General features: G+C 57.9%; 1 protein-coding gene across 1 annotated transcript; it reads left to right on the top strand.

Moving 5' to 3' along the window:
* Positions 1 to 2341: 2341 nt before the first annotated feature.
* Positions 2342 to 16579, top strand: MTSS2 (MTSS I-BAR domain containing 2). Its single transcript, XM_035024514.1, has 15 exons — positions 2342 to 2365; positions 2509 to 2687; positions 2779 to 2852; positions 3857 to 3941; positions 4032 to 4123; positions 4210 to 4284; positions 4614 to 4622; positions 5543 to 5700; positions 6139 to 6246; positions 7096 to 7193; positions 8660 to 8876; positions 14552 to 14626; positions 14962 to 15138; positions 15308 to 15473; positions 15550 to 16579. Exons 1-15 carry the CDS (start codon positions 2342 to 2344, stop codon positions 16299 to 16301), a joined length of 2289 nt encoding a protein of 762 aa, XP_034880405.1. The 3' UTR covers positions 16302 to 16579.
* The last annotated feature ends 685 nt before the right edge of the window (positions 16580 to 17264 follow it).

The following is a 17264-nucleotide window of genomic DNA, read 5'->3' as shown; positions in this document are numbered from 1 at the left end:
GGAGGCCCCGAGCTGCACCTGGAGGCTGGAGGGTCGGGAGGAGGGCGCCGGGTCAGGGTTGGGGCCGGGCACTCAGGAGCTTTCCCTGCCTCTGTGCCTCACTTAGCTCAGATGCCCACTGGGTGGGTGCCAGGCCGCCCACTGAAGCTCAGAGGGGCAGAGGCTGGCCCAAGATGGCAGGACAGGGCGAAGCACCTTCAGTGGAGTGAAGGGGGCCTCTCCTCAGCACTGGCCCATCCAGGAAATGGGCCCATAAATTTTGCCTGTCCTCCCAAGAGTGGGGAGTGTGGGCCAGGCTTGGGCCCTGCTGGGTGGGAGGGGCTTCCAGCAGAGAGGCAGGGATCCCGAGTCCCTTTTTTTTTAGCCAGCATTAACTGAGCACTTACTGTGTACTGGGCACGGTGCTAAGTTCTTCCCCTGCAGGGCCTCCTCAAGTCTCCCCACGGACCCAGTGACGTAAGTGCGGTTCCCAGCCCGATTTGACAGATGAGGAAGCTGAGGCCCAGAGTGGAGCCCTGGCCCAGGGTCACCCAGAAAGCCCCCTCTCTGGGATCACAGCCAGGACTACAACCCCCGCCAGATCAGAGACCGTCTCCGAGGGCCAGGAGTCCCGAGCACCTCTAGTGACAAGCCCTGGGGACAGAGTGGGTGTTTCTCCCATCCCTGCAGTTCCTACCCCCTCCTCCCCTTGCTGCCCGATGACCCCCTCTCTGTACCCTGGAGGCAGGTGTAGTGACCAGTCGTGGGATCAGATCTTGCCCCTGTCGTGTGGAGGCCTTGAGCAAGTCAGTTAATCTCTCTAAGTCTCGGTTTCCTGACCTGTAGAATGGGGGTGATAGTCGTATTTATTTCACGGGGCTGTGCTAAGGACCCGACGACGCGCTCACACAGCGCAACAAGCGCTTGGCCAGCAGCGGTCACTGCCACCCAGAGTCCTAGAGCCTGACAGCCAGGGCATAGCCAGGGTGAGGGCATGGGCCCAGGTGAACCCTGAAGACCCTCCCCTGGGACACTGGCCGCTCCGCCCCCCCCCCCCCCCCCCTTTTTTCCCCGGTCTTAGAAATTCCTACCCGTGGGGGGGGGGGCCCGGCCCTTAGAGACCAAGGTGCTCAGGTCCCCCTGTTGAGGAGGAACTGGGCCAGGCCTCCCCCCATGCTGTGTCTTGTCCCCTCCGCACTGGGAAAGCTGAGGGGGTGAAGGTCTGGAATGGAGTGAGCCTGGCTGGCTGGAGGCCAGGGGGATGGGCCTCAGCCTAAGGCCTTTCGTGGGGTAGGAACTGATCTGTCCCCAGCTTCTCCTAATTCCTTGTGTTCTGAGACTGCCCAGAGGCACCTGCCCCTGGTCCCCTGCCTCCTCAGCAGTGGCTCTTCTCCCTGGAGGTCTTAGCAAGGCTTCAGGGCTGGGATGTGGAGGTGATGTAAGCGTGCCATCTTTCAGAAGACTCTTGGGGGTGCCAGGGTGAGGGTCAGCTCCTTGGGATTGCCAGGGACAACGTACCAGGCTCCTTTACCCTGAACTGTGCGCACATGGAGACAGCCCACCCACAGCCTCCCCCATCCCGCTCCAGCCTGTGTGGACTTCTCAAATATTTGCTTTCCCTGGGCACTGGCTGGGCTGGGAGGAGAGGGAGTTTCTCAGGCCGTCAGAAGCTGTCCTGTCTCCTTTCCACCCCTGCAGGCTGTCCTCAGCCAGAGAGGCCATCTCGAACCTGCCCCTGGGTTCCAGTCTGGCAGAGCTTCCTTCTGAAGCCATGAGGGCTGGGGTCTCTGCCTTCCCTGTTTGCCGAGCACCCCAGCCTACATGGAAGGGAGGCTTAGAAGCCCCTTCGGGCTGGGGCTTTGCTGGCCTTGGGCTCCCCTTCAAGCATCCAGGCCTCCACGGGGCTCTCAGGCCAGGGCTGAGGTTTCTCCAGGACCCATCCGCCATGGGAGGGCGCATTAGCCAGAAAAGCCCCTTGATCAGACTGGACAGCTTGGTCGCCAGGAGCTAAGCCTCCCCACCGGGAAACCCCCTCCCAACTCAGAGCTTTGGGCCAGGCTGGGATAAAGGCCACACTGTGTCCCCAGGAGGGGAGGGGAACTGGGGGTGGAGAAAGGTGGCTCTGTTGGCTGCACAAGGCCCCATTCAGCCTGAGGCCTGGCTGTCCCGGACAGGCTGGCTGGGCCCTGCAGCAGTCACAGCCTCCCTAGGCCTGGGAGCCACTGCTGCTGGCCTGGGATGGGTGGGTGTCCGGGCCGGTCACAGCTTCCGGGGCCCAGGGTGGGGTCCCCCAGAGGCCTCAGTTTGAGACCTGGCCTGCCTGAGCCCTGCCATTTAATGTTTCCATCCCCTCTGAGGGAGGATGTGGGCCAAAACGGTGGCCACCGTAGACAGTTGTCCAGACTTCCTGTCAGGGAGGGAGGGATGAGCAAAGGCACCTGTTCCCAGGGCCAGGCCTTGCTCGATCCCCATGGCTCTGTCCTTGGTCCTCGGTCGTCCCAGAAGGCCCAGGAGCCTCCCTCTCCATAGGGGCAGGGCCAGTCCCTGAGAAACTGCCCAGAATCTGGTCGGAGGCATGTGGGGAGCCCAGCCCAGGTGGAGCCTTCCAGCCTCCAGAATCTCATTACCTCTCCGTCTCCTCGGCAGAGCTCCTACCCCATCTGGGAGGACTTCAACTCCAAGGCCACGAAGCTGCATTCCCAGCTGAGGTGAGGCTGCTGAGGGTGCCCCAGCAGGGGAGGGGACGGGCAGAGGAGAGGACACCTCACCCACAGACCGTCCCACTGTCCATCTCCCCAGGACCACTGTGCTGGCTGCTGTGGCCTTCTTGGATGCCTTCCAGAAAGTGGCAGACATGGCCACCAACACCCGAGGTGGGGAGGGGGCGTGGCTGGAGGTTGGGTATGCCCCAGGTGGGGCTTGGAGGCTGGAAAGGCTGAGCGGAGTGTGAGCCAGGGAGAGGACACTGGGCGCAGAGTTGGGACACTGAATTCTGTTCCCTAATGGAATCGGCTGGTCGTCGAATGAGCCTCTTTTTTCTTTTTCTTTTTTTAAGATTTTATTTATTTATTTGAGAGAGAGAGAACGAGAGACAGAGAGCATGAGAGGGAGGAGGGTCAGAGGGAGAAGCAGGCTCCCTGCCGAGCAGGGAGCCCGATGCGGGACTCGATCCCGGGACTCCAGGATCATGACCTGAGCCGAAGGCAGTCGCTTAACCAACTGAGCCACCCGGGCGCCCTCGAGTGAGCCTCTTATCACTAGTGGCATGCAAGCAGGAGCGGGTGAACGGTGACAGGGATGTTACGGCGGGCTTTCCGTTCTTGCTGTGGGCGGCCAGCTCCATCCCTCAGCCACAGCTGCTCAGCCTTCCGTGCAGCGCGTCCGACCGACCCCGGCTGCCTCTTACCCCTCTCCTCGGCCAGTCTGAGAGCACGCTGGCCTTGGCGTCTCTGCCTTCTAGTTCAAGTAGCAAGGACTGGGGCCCCTGAGAACAAGTAGCGGGCGCTTGCTCGCACCCACGCCTGCCTCGGGGCACCTGGAGGGGCTTCCCGCCAGGGCTGGAGGGGATTTGGGCCGGCCCTTTGGACGGTCTCTCGCGCTGGCCTGACCACCAGAACACCCGCAGCTGCAGCGGGCGGGCACGGCCGGGATGCGCAGGGCCTTGGTCCAGCACAGAGGAGAGTCACCGCAAATACTGAGAACAGATCGAATCCACCACCACCGCGCCCCCGCCCAGCACGGATCGCGGGATCGCGCAATGCTGGGGGCGGGGCGCGGGCTGCGAGCGGCGGCCTTCGCGGCCCGGCGCGCCCCCTCGTGGCCGAGGCTGGGACTGCCCGTCGGGGCCCCTTCCCACGCTGCGCGCTTGCCTCGCCAGGGGCCACGCGGGACATTGGCTCGGCGCTCACGCGCATGTGCATGCGCCACCGCAGCATCGAGACCAAGCTGCGGCAGTTCACCAAGTGAGTGGGGGCCGCGGGCAGGCGGGCGGCGGGTGCGGGTGACGCAGGGAGACCCCGCTGGTGGCCCTGACCCTCCCGCCCCGCCCGCAGCGCCCTGCTGGAGAGCCTCATCAACCCGCTGCAGGAGCGCATCGAGGACTGGAAGAAGGCGGCCAACCAGCTGGACAAGGACCACGCAAAAGGTAGGCCCTGAGCTCGGGCCGGGGCTTCCTGCCCTCATTGTGCAGAGCTCCCCCATCATAGCACTCCTCTCTCGCCCCGTGCACAGAGTACAAACGAGCCCGGCATGAGATCAAGAAAAAGTCTTCAGACACGCTGAAGCTGCAGAAGAAAGCACGCAAAGGTAGAGCCCACAGTGGCCCAGGGAAGCGTAGCCCCACGGGGCCCCACTCCGGGTGCCCCACACTCTAGGGGGTGCCCCAGGGCGTCATCCGGGCTGGAGGGGCCTTATCCTGGATACAGGACCCTCCAACCTGCTGGGTGGGACAGAAGGAGCCTCCCTGCACCCCAGACCTGGCCCAGGCCCTCCCCTCTCAGGGAGGCAGCAGGAGGCCAACAGGCCCAGGCACCCACACCCCTGCCCCAGGAGTGGCTCTTTCCATCCGGCTGTCTTTCACACATTCTTTCTTTCTCTGTCTCTCCTCCTCTCCTCCTCCCACATCCTTCCTGTAGAGCTACTTGGTAAGTCAAATGTCCGTCCCTCCAGCTGCTCCTCCCGTCCTTGTCCCATTTGTCTGTCTCCCCCAGCTCAGGGCCATTGGAAGGAGCCTCTCCGGGCCAAGGAGGAGCAAGGAAGGCGGTCGGTCCAGCGAGGGAGGGGCCCGGGGCACAGTCCCCTGGGGCCCTGGGGGCCCCTGGCCAGGGATGAGTCCCAGGCTGCTGCTGGGTCAGTCTGCCAGGCCGAGAGGGGTTGGAGCGGGCGGGGTGGGGGGGCACAGGCCCTGGCTGTCCCGCTCCCACCAGGCCCGCCCGGTGACCTGTCGCCTTCTCACATCCTGTCTCACCATCTCTACCTCATCCTCTTGCCTCTCTCTGTCTCTCTCGCTGCTTCTTTGTGTCGCTGTTGCTGTCCTTGTGTATCACTCCCTGAGCTGAGTGGGAGCCCACACTGAGACCACCCCCTTCCCTTCCCCCGGGGCCCAGCCCCTAGCTCTCCTGACCCCCACACCCCTCCGCTGAGCCCCCAGGCTCTACTTTGTCGGGCTCCCACCCTCTCCCTGTGCCCTGCGAGGTGACTGGGTGCTGGCCCACGGGCAGTGAGGGTACCCCGGGGGGTGGAAGTCTCAGCCATGGCGGCCTCTGCTGGACTCACCTGAGCACACCTGCTCCCAAGGTGGCTCCCGGTGGGCTCTGCCCGCTCCACGTCCGGGGTGGCTTTGCAGCTTGGTGTCTTTCCTGTGTGTGTGTGTCTGTCTGTCCTCTCTGCCTGCTCTGGGACCAGCCCTGGCACAAGCCCCAGAGTCCTGGCTGCCCTCCCCGGTCCCCGGGCCCCCATGGCAGTGCCCAGCCCCACGGCAGGGACAGCACCACAGGGCCTGAGCCATGCACACGGCGAGCCGGGCCGGCGTCCCCAGCGCGGCCTCTCCTCCCAACCCCTCCAGGGAAAGGAGACCTGCAGCCTCAGCTGGACAGCGCCCTGCAGGACGTCAATGACATGTACCTGCTGCTGGAGGAGACAGAGAAGCAGGCAGTGCGCCGGGCCCTGATCGAGGAGCGCGGGCGCTTCTGCACCTTCATCACGTTCCTGCAGCCCGTGGTGGTGGGTCCCTCGGAGTCAGAGGGGTGTTCTCAGCATCCCCCGCCATTGGGCTAGTTGGAGGGTCTCCATGAATTTGAGGAAATCCCAAGAATCAGGATTTGGGAGCCACCAGTGGGAGCTTTTCGGGGTGGCTCAGAGGCCCCAGTAGGTTGGACAGGGCCCAGGGTCAACCCCTCAACCCCCGAGAAAGGCCGCTTCTCAGTGATACCTGGCTGGGTGCCTTCAGAGCTGCGTGCTCACAGCCCAAAGACAGGTCTCATAGCTCATGGTGCACTAATTTGGTCTGGACAGATGGTCACACTGGCCTCAGGGTGTCCAGTTCCAGCCTCGATCAGACCCGAGCAGTGTTGGGGGAGAGGGGAGAAGCAGGGGAGGCCTGTTCCTCCAGGGTGGGGGGGCAGGGGCAGGACCGGTGGGTCTGACCCGCTGCTTCCCCAGAACGGCGAGCTGACCATGCTGGGAGAGATCACCCACCTGCAGGGCATCATCGACGACCTGGTGGTGCTGACAGCGGAACCCCACAAGCTGCCCCCCGCCAGTGAGCAGGTGCGGCCGTCCTGGGGCTAGGGGACAGGGGAGGGGATAGCCTGCCATTGGTTGGGGGACAGTAGAGGAAAAAACAGGACAGAGGACCAGACATGGCCCAACACGTGCCGTGGGACATCCAGGAGCACCTGCCCGGGGGAGGGGTGGTGTGCACAGGACCCAGTGGAGGCCTCAGTCTGAGAGCAGATTGGGGGGGAGGTCCCATGGGGTTGGGCCCTGTGTCTGCCCTCAGGCTCCCGCTGAACAAGCCAGGCCTGGTGACGCCTGCCTGTCATCCATGCCCAGAACCTGTCCCCTCCCCTAGACCCAGGCACACAGACACCTGCCCACACTTGCCACCCGCTCGGCGCACCACTGTGCTCCCACTGCACGAGGGTCAGTCCTACGTGACAGGCCCGTGGCGTTGCTCTGGCCCGGTGCCCGCTGTGTGCCCGGCACTCTGCCCAGCACTTTCCACGGCCACCCTGTTGAATCCCCCCGCGCCATGGCCCTTGCAAGACAGGAGTCATAGGCTGCTCTTCACGGGAGAAACCAGGTGAGGTTCCAGGAACTTGCCCAAAGGGCACAGCAGAGCCAGGACTTGAACCCCATGGTGTCCCTCATGGTCACTCTCGCCTCCTCTGCCAGTGACAGTCCCCAGGGACCCCTAGTTCTCCCATGCCCCCCTCCCCTGGCAGCCCTGCTTTCAGACTCCCCTGGAGGGTCTCCTGCCGGGGCTTGGCTCTCAATAGGGAAGAGAGTGGGGGGGCCTCTGTCCCTACTAGCCCTCTCTGGGGACCCCCAGACAACACTAAGGCTCTCTGCAGAGGAAGACTGCCTCCGGTGATTCCCATCTCTGTCCCTGTCCAGGTGATCAAAGACCTGAAGGGCTCGGACTATAGCTGGTCCTACCAGACCCCCCCGTCTTCACCCAGCGGCTCCGGCTCACGGAAGTCCAGCATGTGCAGGTCAGTGCGGGGTTGACGGGGGGGCAGGGAGGGGCAGGGGCCCCCAGGAGGGGATGGGTGAGCTCCCAGCAGAGCTGCATCGAGATCTGCTTCCGGGCCCCAGAAGTCACCCAAGTGCGTCACAGAGGAATTGGCATGCAAGCATAGAGGACGAATGTAGCCCCATCTCAAGGCCGCTGCCTGCGCGGGGCGGGGGGTGGGGGGGTGGGCAGGGCAGTTTCGTTGACGGAGGAATCACTGTGTGCCAGGGGCCGTGCTACATGCTTTCCGCATTTTCTTCACTGAATCCTAACACCACCATATCAGGTGTGGCGTTGTCTCCATTTCACAGAAGGGGAAACTGAGGCACAGGGTCCCAGCATTTCACAACTGGGCTCTGCCCAGCCCAGCAGAGTCGACGTGGGTGGAGGGATAGTAAGAATCTAAGATCAAAGGTGGGCACAGACGCTTCTGGGAAGGTGCGCTGAGGCCCCAAGGTAAGGGACGCTCCAGCCTGGCTGGTTCCTGAGTGCTGGTTCCCGGCTAATGCCTCAGCCTGAACCCGGGCCCATGCTGGCCCTGAAGTCTCCTTCATTCACGGTGCAGGCTCAGGATCAGGGACGCGTCCAGGGCTGGCACTAAGACAACGTTTGGAGGAGACATTTAAGATTCAAGGTTCCTCAGCGGGGTGGGCAGTGAGCACAGATGAGTTACTGGTGGGGGAGGCCCCTCTGGGTTCCAGGCTACCCTTCCCCAGAGCCACGTCTGGCTGGGCACCTGGGCATGGGAGGTAAGCCGCGCAGGGCCATCAGCAGCTCCTGTCGAGGGAGGAGGGCCTGGGTCTGTTAGACCCCAGGTAGGGGTCCGTCACAGCAGGGAGGGTTGATGGCAGAGGACACCCATGACCCCGGGTGGGGGCTGAGTAGCTTCAGGATCACATTCAGAAACAAAGCAGCCTTCATTGCCCAAGAGTGAAATGGTTACAGGACGTGAGCTACGGAGGGCTGGACACACTCAAGGGGATGGAGGCGATGAGGACAATGGTGGGTCCAGGATGCACACAGACCATCACCGCACCCTAGATATCCAGTTAGGATTTGATGGCAAAGATCTGACTTTGAGGAGGCAGTCCAGAGCTGGGTTCTAGCCCGAATGGGACAAGGTTTGATGCTTAGTGACTCAGTTTCCCCATCACCAACCTAAGGTCTACTGTTCTTAATGGCACAGTAGGAAGCAAAGTGACTGCTTGGCCCTGGGTGTGCCCTGGAACACGGCTCTTGGGTGCTGTCCCCTGCCTGGGCCCGCCTCCTTCCGACCCCCCCATCCCAGAACCCACCTTTTCTGTGGCACCCGAGTCTCAGGACTTGTAGTCTGACTTTGTCTTTTCCTTCCTCTGCCCCTCACCTCTCCCCTCCGCCCTTGTCTGTCACCCCTCCACGCGCACCCTGTGTCTCCCTGTCCGGCTGCGGCCCCCCCCACCCCCCCAGCGCCCCCAGCAGCAGTAGCAGCTCCAAGGGCGGCGGAGCCCCGTGGCCCGGGGGTGCCCACACATACTCACCCGGTTCCACCTGTCGCTACCGCAGCCTGGCCCAGCCAGCCGCCGCCCGCCTCTCCAGTGTCTCCTCCCACGACTCTGGCTTCGTCTCCCAGGACGCCACCTACTCCAAGCCCCCCTCACCCATGCCTTCCGACATCACCAGCCAGGTGAGGAGGCGTCTGCAGGGCCTGCAGCTGTGGCGCCTGGCCTGGAGGCCCCCAGGACCGCCTCACCGGGGACCAACCTGGCTAAGGACCAGGGTTAGAGCAGGTGGACCAGGGTTAGAGCAGCGGGCATCCGCCACAGTGGTGTCAGTGGGGGGCTCTTGTGCCCCACTTGCTCACCGTTTCCTGACTCCTTACCGCCTGCCTTCTTCCAGTTACGGGAGCCCCGAGGGGGCTGCTGCGCAGCTCTGATCCCTTGGGACCCTCCCCCTGCATAGGCTTACCGTGATGGGGTGGTGACCCTAGAAGGCATCCCCAGGAGCCCCAGGACATCCTCCTGCTTCTACCCAGTTGGGCCAGCTCACTCGGAACCCAGAGACTGGCCCACGAATCTCCTCAGATGCAGGCTCAGATCCTGCAGCCTCGGTGAGATGGGCAAACAGAGGGACCACAGTAGAAGACAAAAGGAGGTCAGGCCACCTGCCCAGGGGGCTATCCTCAGGGTGTCAGGAGTGACTGCATTTGGATCCAGTCTGCTCTTCCTCCCCACCTAGGCTAATGCCTCCATTTGGGCTCAGTATTTTATGTTCTGGATTTTTGCTCAAGGATGTCCCCATTACACTTGCAGTCTCTCTCCCCGTGCCGGCTCATTCCCGTCAGGACACAAACAAGCTCCAGCATCGTGCATTTTAAAAGCCCTCCCTTCCCCCACCGTGTTATCCTCCAACCACCTAGTATCCTTCACAACAGAACTTCTCGAAAGAGTTGTCTGCACTGATCATCTCTACCTCATTTCCATTCATTTCTGTCTGCTTCACCTATGTAAAACTGAAAAATTTTAGATTTGTTATTTTCTCCCATATGGTTTTATGCATGTTTGCTGTATATATTTTGAGACTCTTCTGTTAAGTGCATACAAGTTTAAAATGTCAACTCTTCGTAGCGAATTGAATCTTCTAACATGATATAGTTGATCCTCTGCTCCTTATAATGCTTTCTTAAAGTCTCTTTTGTTTGATATTATTACAGCTATCTTAGCTGTATTCTGTTCAAGATTTATATTATCCTTTCCCATCTCTTGGCTTTTAAACTCACTATATCTTTGTGTTTTAGATGAGTCTCTTATAAATAGCAGATGCCTAGATTTTCTTTTATATAATAGTTTGACAGTCTTTATCTTTTAATCAGTATTTTTTTTTTTAAGATTTTATTTATTTGACAGAGAGACAGTGAGAGAGGGAACACAAGCAGGGGGAGTAAGAGAGGGAGAAGCAGACTCCGTGCTGATGACCTAAGCCAAAGGTAGACGCTTAATGACTGAGCCACCCAGGCACCCCTTATTCAGTATTTTTAGTCCACTTATATTTATTGTGATTACTGACGTATTTGGACTCCTGGTTTGTTTGGTTTTTTTTCTGTTTATTCCTTCTGCTTTTTCTGTGCTGCTTTTGTCTCTTCCCTTGCCATTTGTTTGTTTTTCTTTTTCCCATTTGCCCCCCCCCACACTAGATTCTAAGTTATACTCTATTTCTTTTCTTTTACAGGGTACCATGAAATTTTACCGTACATCCTTACCATTCACCTCCTGAATAATTCAAGGATCTTAATAAATATTTTAACTTAGTCACCCACTTCCTCCCAACTTATAAGCTATTATATGTTATTCTCTATTTTTTAATAACACAAATGGTATTTTTCTACTTACTTTCGTTATCCTTTTGTACATAAAGTATTTGTCTAGATTTCTCCATATGCTTACACATTTCTTTGTTGATCATTTTTTCTCATACCTCAAGTCTTCCTTTCTGAAGTATAGCATATCCTTTAGAAGTTCTTTTAGAATAGGTCTGTAGTAGTAAATTCTTGTTTTTTGCTTATCTGTAAACATGCTTCATTTGGTCGCCTTTCTTGAAAGTTTTGCCAGGGACACAATTCTGAGGTGACAGTTGTTCTCTTCGCACACTTTGAAGGTATTTTTCCACTGTGTTTTGGCTTCCATCGTCGGTTAAGAGGTCCTCTGTCAGATCATGAGCTTACTTTGCTCCCTGGTCACTTTTAAGATCTTTGCTCTTCAGTTTGTGTCTAGTTGCAGATTTGTTTTTATTTAGCCTCACTTGACATGTTTGTATTCCTGTATCTTTGTATTCATGTCTTTCATATGTTTTGGAAATTTTCAGCCATTATTTCTGTATTCCTACTTTCGTTCTTGCTATCGCTCCTTCTGAGATTGCGATTCATTGTCTTGCCAGACCTTCTCATTTATCTGTGTATCCTTCTCTTAATTCTCAGATTTTCCTTCTCCTCACTTCTCTGTATGATGTTCTGGATCATTTACTCAGGTCTGTCTTCCAGTTTCCTTTTTCTCTACGTCACAGCAATTTAACCTTTCCTTTGAGGCTTTTTTCTAACTTGGTATTTTGAAATAATTTCAGACTTGTAGAAAAGTTGCAAAAAGAGTACAGAGTTCTCACCTATTCCTCCCAAGTCTCCCCTAATGTTAATAGTATCGTAGCTACATAAGGGGTTAACTAACCTACGGTCTTTCCTCAAATGCTGCCAGTTTTCTCTGGTCTAGGAGTGCAGGACCCTGTTCTATCTCTTGCGGCTTCTCTAATATGTAGTCGTCCTTCAGTCCTTCTTCTTTCATGACTTTGATACTTTTGATACGGTCAGGTATTTTGTAAAACATTTCTCAGTTTGGATGTGTCTGGGGTCTTCCCGTAGTTAGACCGAGGTCACACGTTTCTGGCAAGAATACCGTACCAGTGGTGGATTGCTGTTTCTCATCCTCACCAACCTTTGGTATTTTACATCTTTTTCATTGTAGCCATTCCGGGGCGGGGACCACAGTAGAAGGCATCTGGTAGTGCCCTGTATTTTTAATTTGTACTTCCCCGACGACGAATGAGGTTGAATACCATTTCATGCTTCTGAAGGCCACTTGGCTGTCCTCTTTTATGAAGGACCTGTTCACATTTTTGCCCATTTTTCTACGAGGTGTTTTTTTTTTTCTTGATTCCTAGAATTTCTTATATATTATGGATACAACTCCTTCATCTGAGATCTTCTCTGATTCTGTGGATTCCTTTTTTACTCTCTTAATGGAGTCTTTTAATGACCTAAAATTCTTAATTTTAACGGATATCCAGTTTGTCCAATTTATTCGTTTTTTTAAATTGTGCTTTTTGTGTCCTGAGATAAGCCTTTTTCTACCTTTTTCATTTAGATCTGCAGCTCATCAGGAATTGATTGATTGTGTGTGCACGCGTGTGTCTGCATGTGTGTGTGTGCGCGCACATATGATATGAGGTAGGGGTCATTTTTCCATACAGATATCTAATTGGCAGTATATTGAAAAGGCCATTTTCCCCCCCACTGCACTATAGTGTTGCCTTTGTCATAAATCAGGTATTATCTGTATACCTGTAGCTGTTTTCGGAGTCTGTATTCTGTCTGCTGGTTCATTTGTGTTCTCATACCAAGACCACGCCACCTTAATTATTGTGACTTTATACAAAACTTTGATAATGTGGTGACAGAAGTCTTCCAGCTTTGTTATTCAATATCCTCTTGTCTATTTCTGGCCCTTTGCAATTCCTTGTATTCCTTAACGTTAGCTTGTCAGTTTCCATCAAAAAAACAGTAACAGCAACTCCTGGGGTTTTGACTGGGGATTGCTCATGTCTCCATTCATTTTGGCTTTTCCTTCTCTCGGTGATGTTTTATAGTTTGCATGTAAAGATCTTGCACATCTATCACTGGATTTTTTTTTCCTGGGTATTTAATGTTTATTGATGCAATTTTATTTATTTTAAAGATTTTATTTATTTGAGAGAGAGAGAGAGCACGCAAAAAGAGCAAGCGGGGAGAGGAGCAGAGGTAGAGGGACAAGCAGACTCCATGCTGAGCGTGGAGCCTGATGTGGGGCTGGACCCATGACCCTGAGAGCATGACCTGAGCCAAAATCAAGAGTCAGATATTCAACCAACTGAGCCAACCAGGCGCCCCTATTGATGCTATTTTAAATTATATTGGCTTTTTAGGGGGTTTTTTGTTTGTTGGCTGCTGATATTTAAAAATTTGATTTTTTTCTTTGGTATATTGATCTTACATGCAATAATTTTATTAAAATCACTTATCAGTTCTGATAACTGTAGACTCTTCAGAGTATTCTGCATATGCAACAGTCATGTCTTTTATGAGTAAGGACTGCTTTTTTCTACCTTTCCTATCTTGTGGCTTTCTGCTACTTTTTTTTTGCCTTACTGCCCTCCTAGGACTCCCAGTACTGAGCAGAAATGGTGATCGTGGGCATCCTTATCTTTTTCCCACCCTCTGAGGGAAATATATTGATATTTATGTAGATACTCTTTATTATCAGATTAAGGAAGTTTTTCTGTCCCCAGTTTAAGTGTTTGTTCATGAATAGACATTGAATTTTTCCACTCAGTGTTCCAAATGCTTTTTCCATTGGGTTTTTTTGCTTTAACAATTAATATTGGTAAAAATCTAAATTTGTTTCTTGTATCATCTGAATCCTCACTTGTGGTGCTTTGTTTCCTTTTTTATTTTGGTGATCTTGGTTCATCATAAACTGTAAAAAAAAATCTGGGGGTCTAAATTAAGGAGAATATGGAGAGTTTGACAGGGCAGGCGTGGTACTAAAAACGGACCCTTTGCAGGTACCCTGGCTTAATTCGGGCCATCACAGGGCGAGCCCCCCACCTTGGCCCTTGCCCAGTCTCCCAACCACTGTACTGCACTCAGCGTGTGCCTCAGGGAGCGCCCACGGTCCTGTGTCTGCCCTGACTGCCTTTGTCTTCATTCTTGTGTCTTCTTGTGAGTTGGGGGCTTCCCAGGCCACCTACTCCCCACGACTGCCCAGAGCAGGTGTCTCCCCTGCACGCTTGGTCCACTCAAAAGTGGACCTCTGCCCCCACCATTCTGTGACCTAGTTCTCAAGGTCTCCAGGGATGCCTCCGTGTCCTCATCTGATGGACCCCTGGCAGCCCGGCTCCTCCACAGGGCAGGTCCTTCTGAGTTCTGTGACATCGTCTGCTATGGTTTTCTTCCCACTTCTCTGGCAGCTCCTTGTTCCTCTCCTTTGCTGGACCCTCTTCTTGCCAGCCACGGAGCGTGGGCGTGCCTGGGGTCCTTGAACCTTCTAACTGCCCTCACTGCCGAGGTGACCTTACTCTGTGTCATGGCCATGGATCGGTGGCTCCACCCTTGTCTTCTCTCTCATCTCCAGACCTGTAAATGCGGTTGCCTGCATCACAGCTGTGCGTAGATACCTGACAGGCAGCTCAGCGCTGTGCGTGCAGGATGGAACTCTGGACTCCTGCAGGCCAACCCTTCTCAGATGACAAGGACACCGTCAACCCCGCTGCCCTCCCTCGTGTCTCTCTTTCCCTGGCCCACCACATCCGGGCCATCGGCAGCGAGTCCGGTTGTTAATTCTCACAACCTCCGGCTCTTGGGCCGGGCCGCGGGGTCGGTCGGTGCCCGCAGTGTGCGCTCAGGGTGCTGAGATCCGCCGCAGTCGCTCGCAGGGGTGGCGGGGTGGGGTGCCAAGCCGGAACGCCCCGCTGCATGCTGGCGCTGTGACCTGGTCTGTTCTCTCCTCTCCTCCTGGCCTCCCCGCCCCGTCCGCCCGCCTGCTCGCCTCTGCATGGCAGAAGTCCTCCAGCTCTGCGTCCTCAGAGGCCTCGGAAACCTGCCAGTCCGTTAGCGAGTGCAGCTCCCCCACCTCGGTCAGTGCTCCCCACTTGCAGTGGGACGCAGGGAGGGTGCAGGGTCACCCAGAGGGGGGTGCACACAGTGCCCACTCCCCACAGGAAGAGCCGCCTGGGCACGCCTGCAGCCACTCCCAACACACATCTTTCCCTCCTGGGATATGGCCATCCTACCCCTGGGCCTGGAGGGACTGAGGGGTCGTGGCACCCTCCACGCTCTGCCCTTGGTCATGATCATGAGCCTGAGGCCCCCTTCTGGGCCTGAAAACCCTGAACCTCAACTGTAGTGAGGGGATCCTTCACTGAGGACGGCAGGGCCAAGGGCCCCCTGACCCATCTGCCACACCCTGCAGGACTGGGCCAAGGCGGGTCCCCACGAACAGCCCTCGGGCACCAGCCTACAGCGGAGGAAGGACCGAGCGGAGCACCCACGAGACCCGGAGCCAGGCCTGGCCAGCGGGGGCACCCTGGGCCCCAGCGGAGAGGAGGCGCCGCGACCCCGCATGTCCCCTGCCACCATCGCAGCGAAGGTAGGCGCCGGCTCCCCTGGCAGCCCAGCCAGGACTCCATCTTCACTGCCGTGCCAGGTTCCCCTGGCGGGAGCCACCTGCAATTCAGGGGCGGGAGGGGGGGGCAGCGGGGAGGGGGGCGCGGGGGGGCGGGGAGCCAGGCTTCAGCCTGCAGTCTTACCACCCCCAGCACGGCGAGGAGGTGTCCCCCGCGGCCAGTGACCTGGCCATGGTGCTGACCCGCGGCCTGAGCCTGGAGCACCAGAAGAGCAGCCGGGACTCGCTGCAGTACTCCAGCGGCTACAGCACGCAGACCACCACGCCCTCGTGCTCCGAGGACACCATCCCCTCCCAAGGTAGGCCCTGGGGCCGGGGCTGGGTCGCCGGGCCTTCACAGCCCCGGCCCCGGCCCACTGCATCCCGTGCCCCCAGGCTCCGACTACGACTGCTACTCGGTGAACGGGGACGCGGACGGCGAGGGCCCGGCCGAGTTCGACAAGTCCTCCACCATCCCCCGCAACAGCAACATCGCCCAGAACTACCGCCGCCTGCTCCAGACCAAGCGCCCGGCCTCCACCGCGGGGCTGCCCAGCGCCTCGGGCGCGCCCCCCGGCGTGGCCACCATCCGCCGCACGCCGTCCACCAAGCCCGCCGTGCGCCGCGCGCTCTCCAGCGCCGGCCCCATCCCCATCCGGCCGCCCATCGTGCCGGTGAAGACGCCCACGGTGCCCGACTCCCCCGGCTGCGCGGGGCCCACGCGGGCGGGCAGCGAGGAGTGCGTCTTCTACAGCGACGAGGCCGCCTCGCCCCTGGCACAGGACCTGGCCAAGGCCTCCCCGAAGAGGCTGAGCCTACCCAACACGGCCTGGGCCGGCCCGGCCCCCGAGGCGGCCGGCTACGCAGGGCTGGCGGCGGACGACGAAGACCAGCAGCAGCTGGCCGCCAACCGGCACAGCCTGGTGGAGAAGCTCGGGGAGCTGGTGGCGGGCGCCCACGCCCTGGGCGAGGGCCAGTTCCCTTTCCCCACCGGCCTGGCCGCCGCTGCCGCCCCCACCGAGACGCCCAGCCCGCCCCCTGCCGCCTCGGGCGAGCCCCCGGCCGAAGACATGCTGGTGGCCATCCGCCGCGGGGTGCGCCTCCGGAGGACCGTCACCAACGACAGGTCGGCGCCCCGCATCTTGTGATGGCGGCCCCCGCGAGAGGCAGGTGGCCTGGCAGGTGACCCGCAGCCACTCAGAGCCAAGGCACAGCGAGGAGACAGCAGACAGGCAAGCTTTCGGATTTTTTGTTTAAGTCACGTGGGATGGAAAGACACTCATCTTGGATTGCAGCATTGAAATGGGAAGTGACTTGTTTAACAAAGCTCACCAGCTCTGAGCCTGCACGTCTTGAACTGGGTTTGGAGCCTGTTTTATATGTTTCTTGCCTGTTCTGCTCCTCTTCCTCCTCTTCCACAGGTCCTGCCCTCCCCCTCCAACCCCCTGTCTTCTCCCCCCCACCCCCACCCGTCTCTGGGAGCCTACCTGGGCCCGCCCCCCCTAGCTCAGGCCATCTGGCCCAGCTTCTCCCTGGTCAGTGGTGCCTGGGTCTTCTGAATACTGTTCCCCTCCGCCCCTACCCGGTCTCCTCTCCTCTCCTCTTTCCTCTCCCCTCTCCCAGGTTCCTCTCGATTAGGGAGGCAGGCTGGCTGTGGAGGGGCCAGGTGCCCAGTCGGCTAAGGTGTCAGATTTGACTGAAAAAGCTACACAGAACGGCACTGGAGGTGGGGAGGTTGAGGTTGGGAGGCCTAGGCTGCTGTGGACGAGAGAGGCCCACAGGTCCAGGGCCCCAAGTTGAGTCTTGGGGATCTGTTTGGAGGCGGCTGTGGAGCCCGAGGGGCCTCAGGTCCTAGCTTCCCCTCGCCGGGGAGGTGTGCCTGGGGCTGAGAGGCAGGGCAGCAGGGAAGGAATCCAGAGGCCCGAGGGGCATCTGGCCAGCCCTCCAGGAGCTGCTTTCAGATGTGTGGTCCTCACCTGGGCACGTTGAGAATTTAACTCTGGTGGCACTTTGGTCCAAAGGTGGTTTCGGGCACCTTTGAGGATAGGGGCTGAAGCTGTAGAGGGTGTGGGGGTTATTTTATGAATATAATAATAGAGCTGACTGGACAA

Source organism: Mirounga leonina, unplaced genomic scaffold, assembly GCF_011800145.1.
Source record: "Mirounga leonina isolate KUSES-001 unplaced genomic scaffold, KU_Mleo_1.0 Mir_180, whole genome shotgun sequence".
Classification (NCBI taxonomy): Eukaryota; Metazoa; Chordata; class Mammalia; order Carnivora; family Phocidae; genus Mirounga; species Mirounga leonina.
This window is presented reverse-complemented; position numbering and strand designations above follow the sequence as displayed.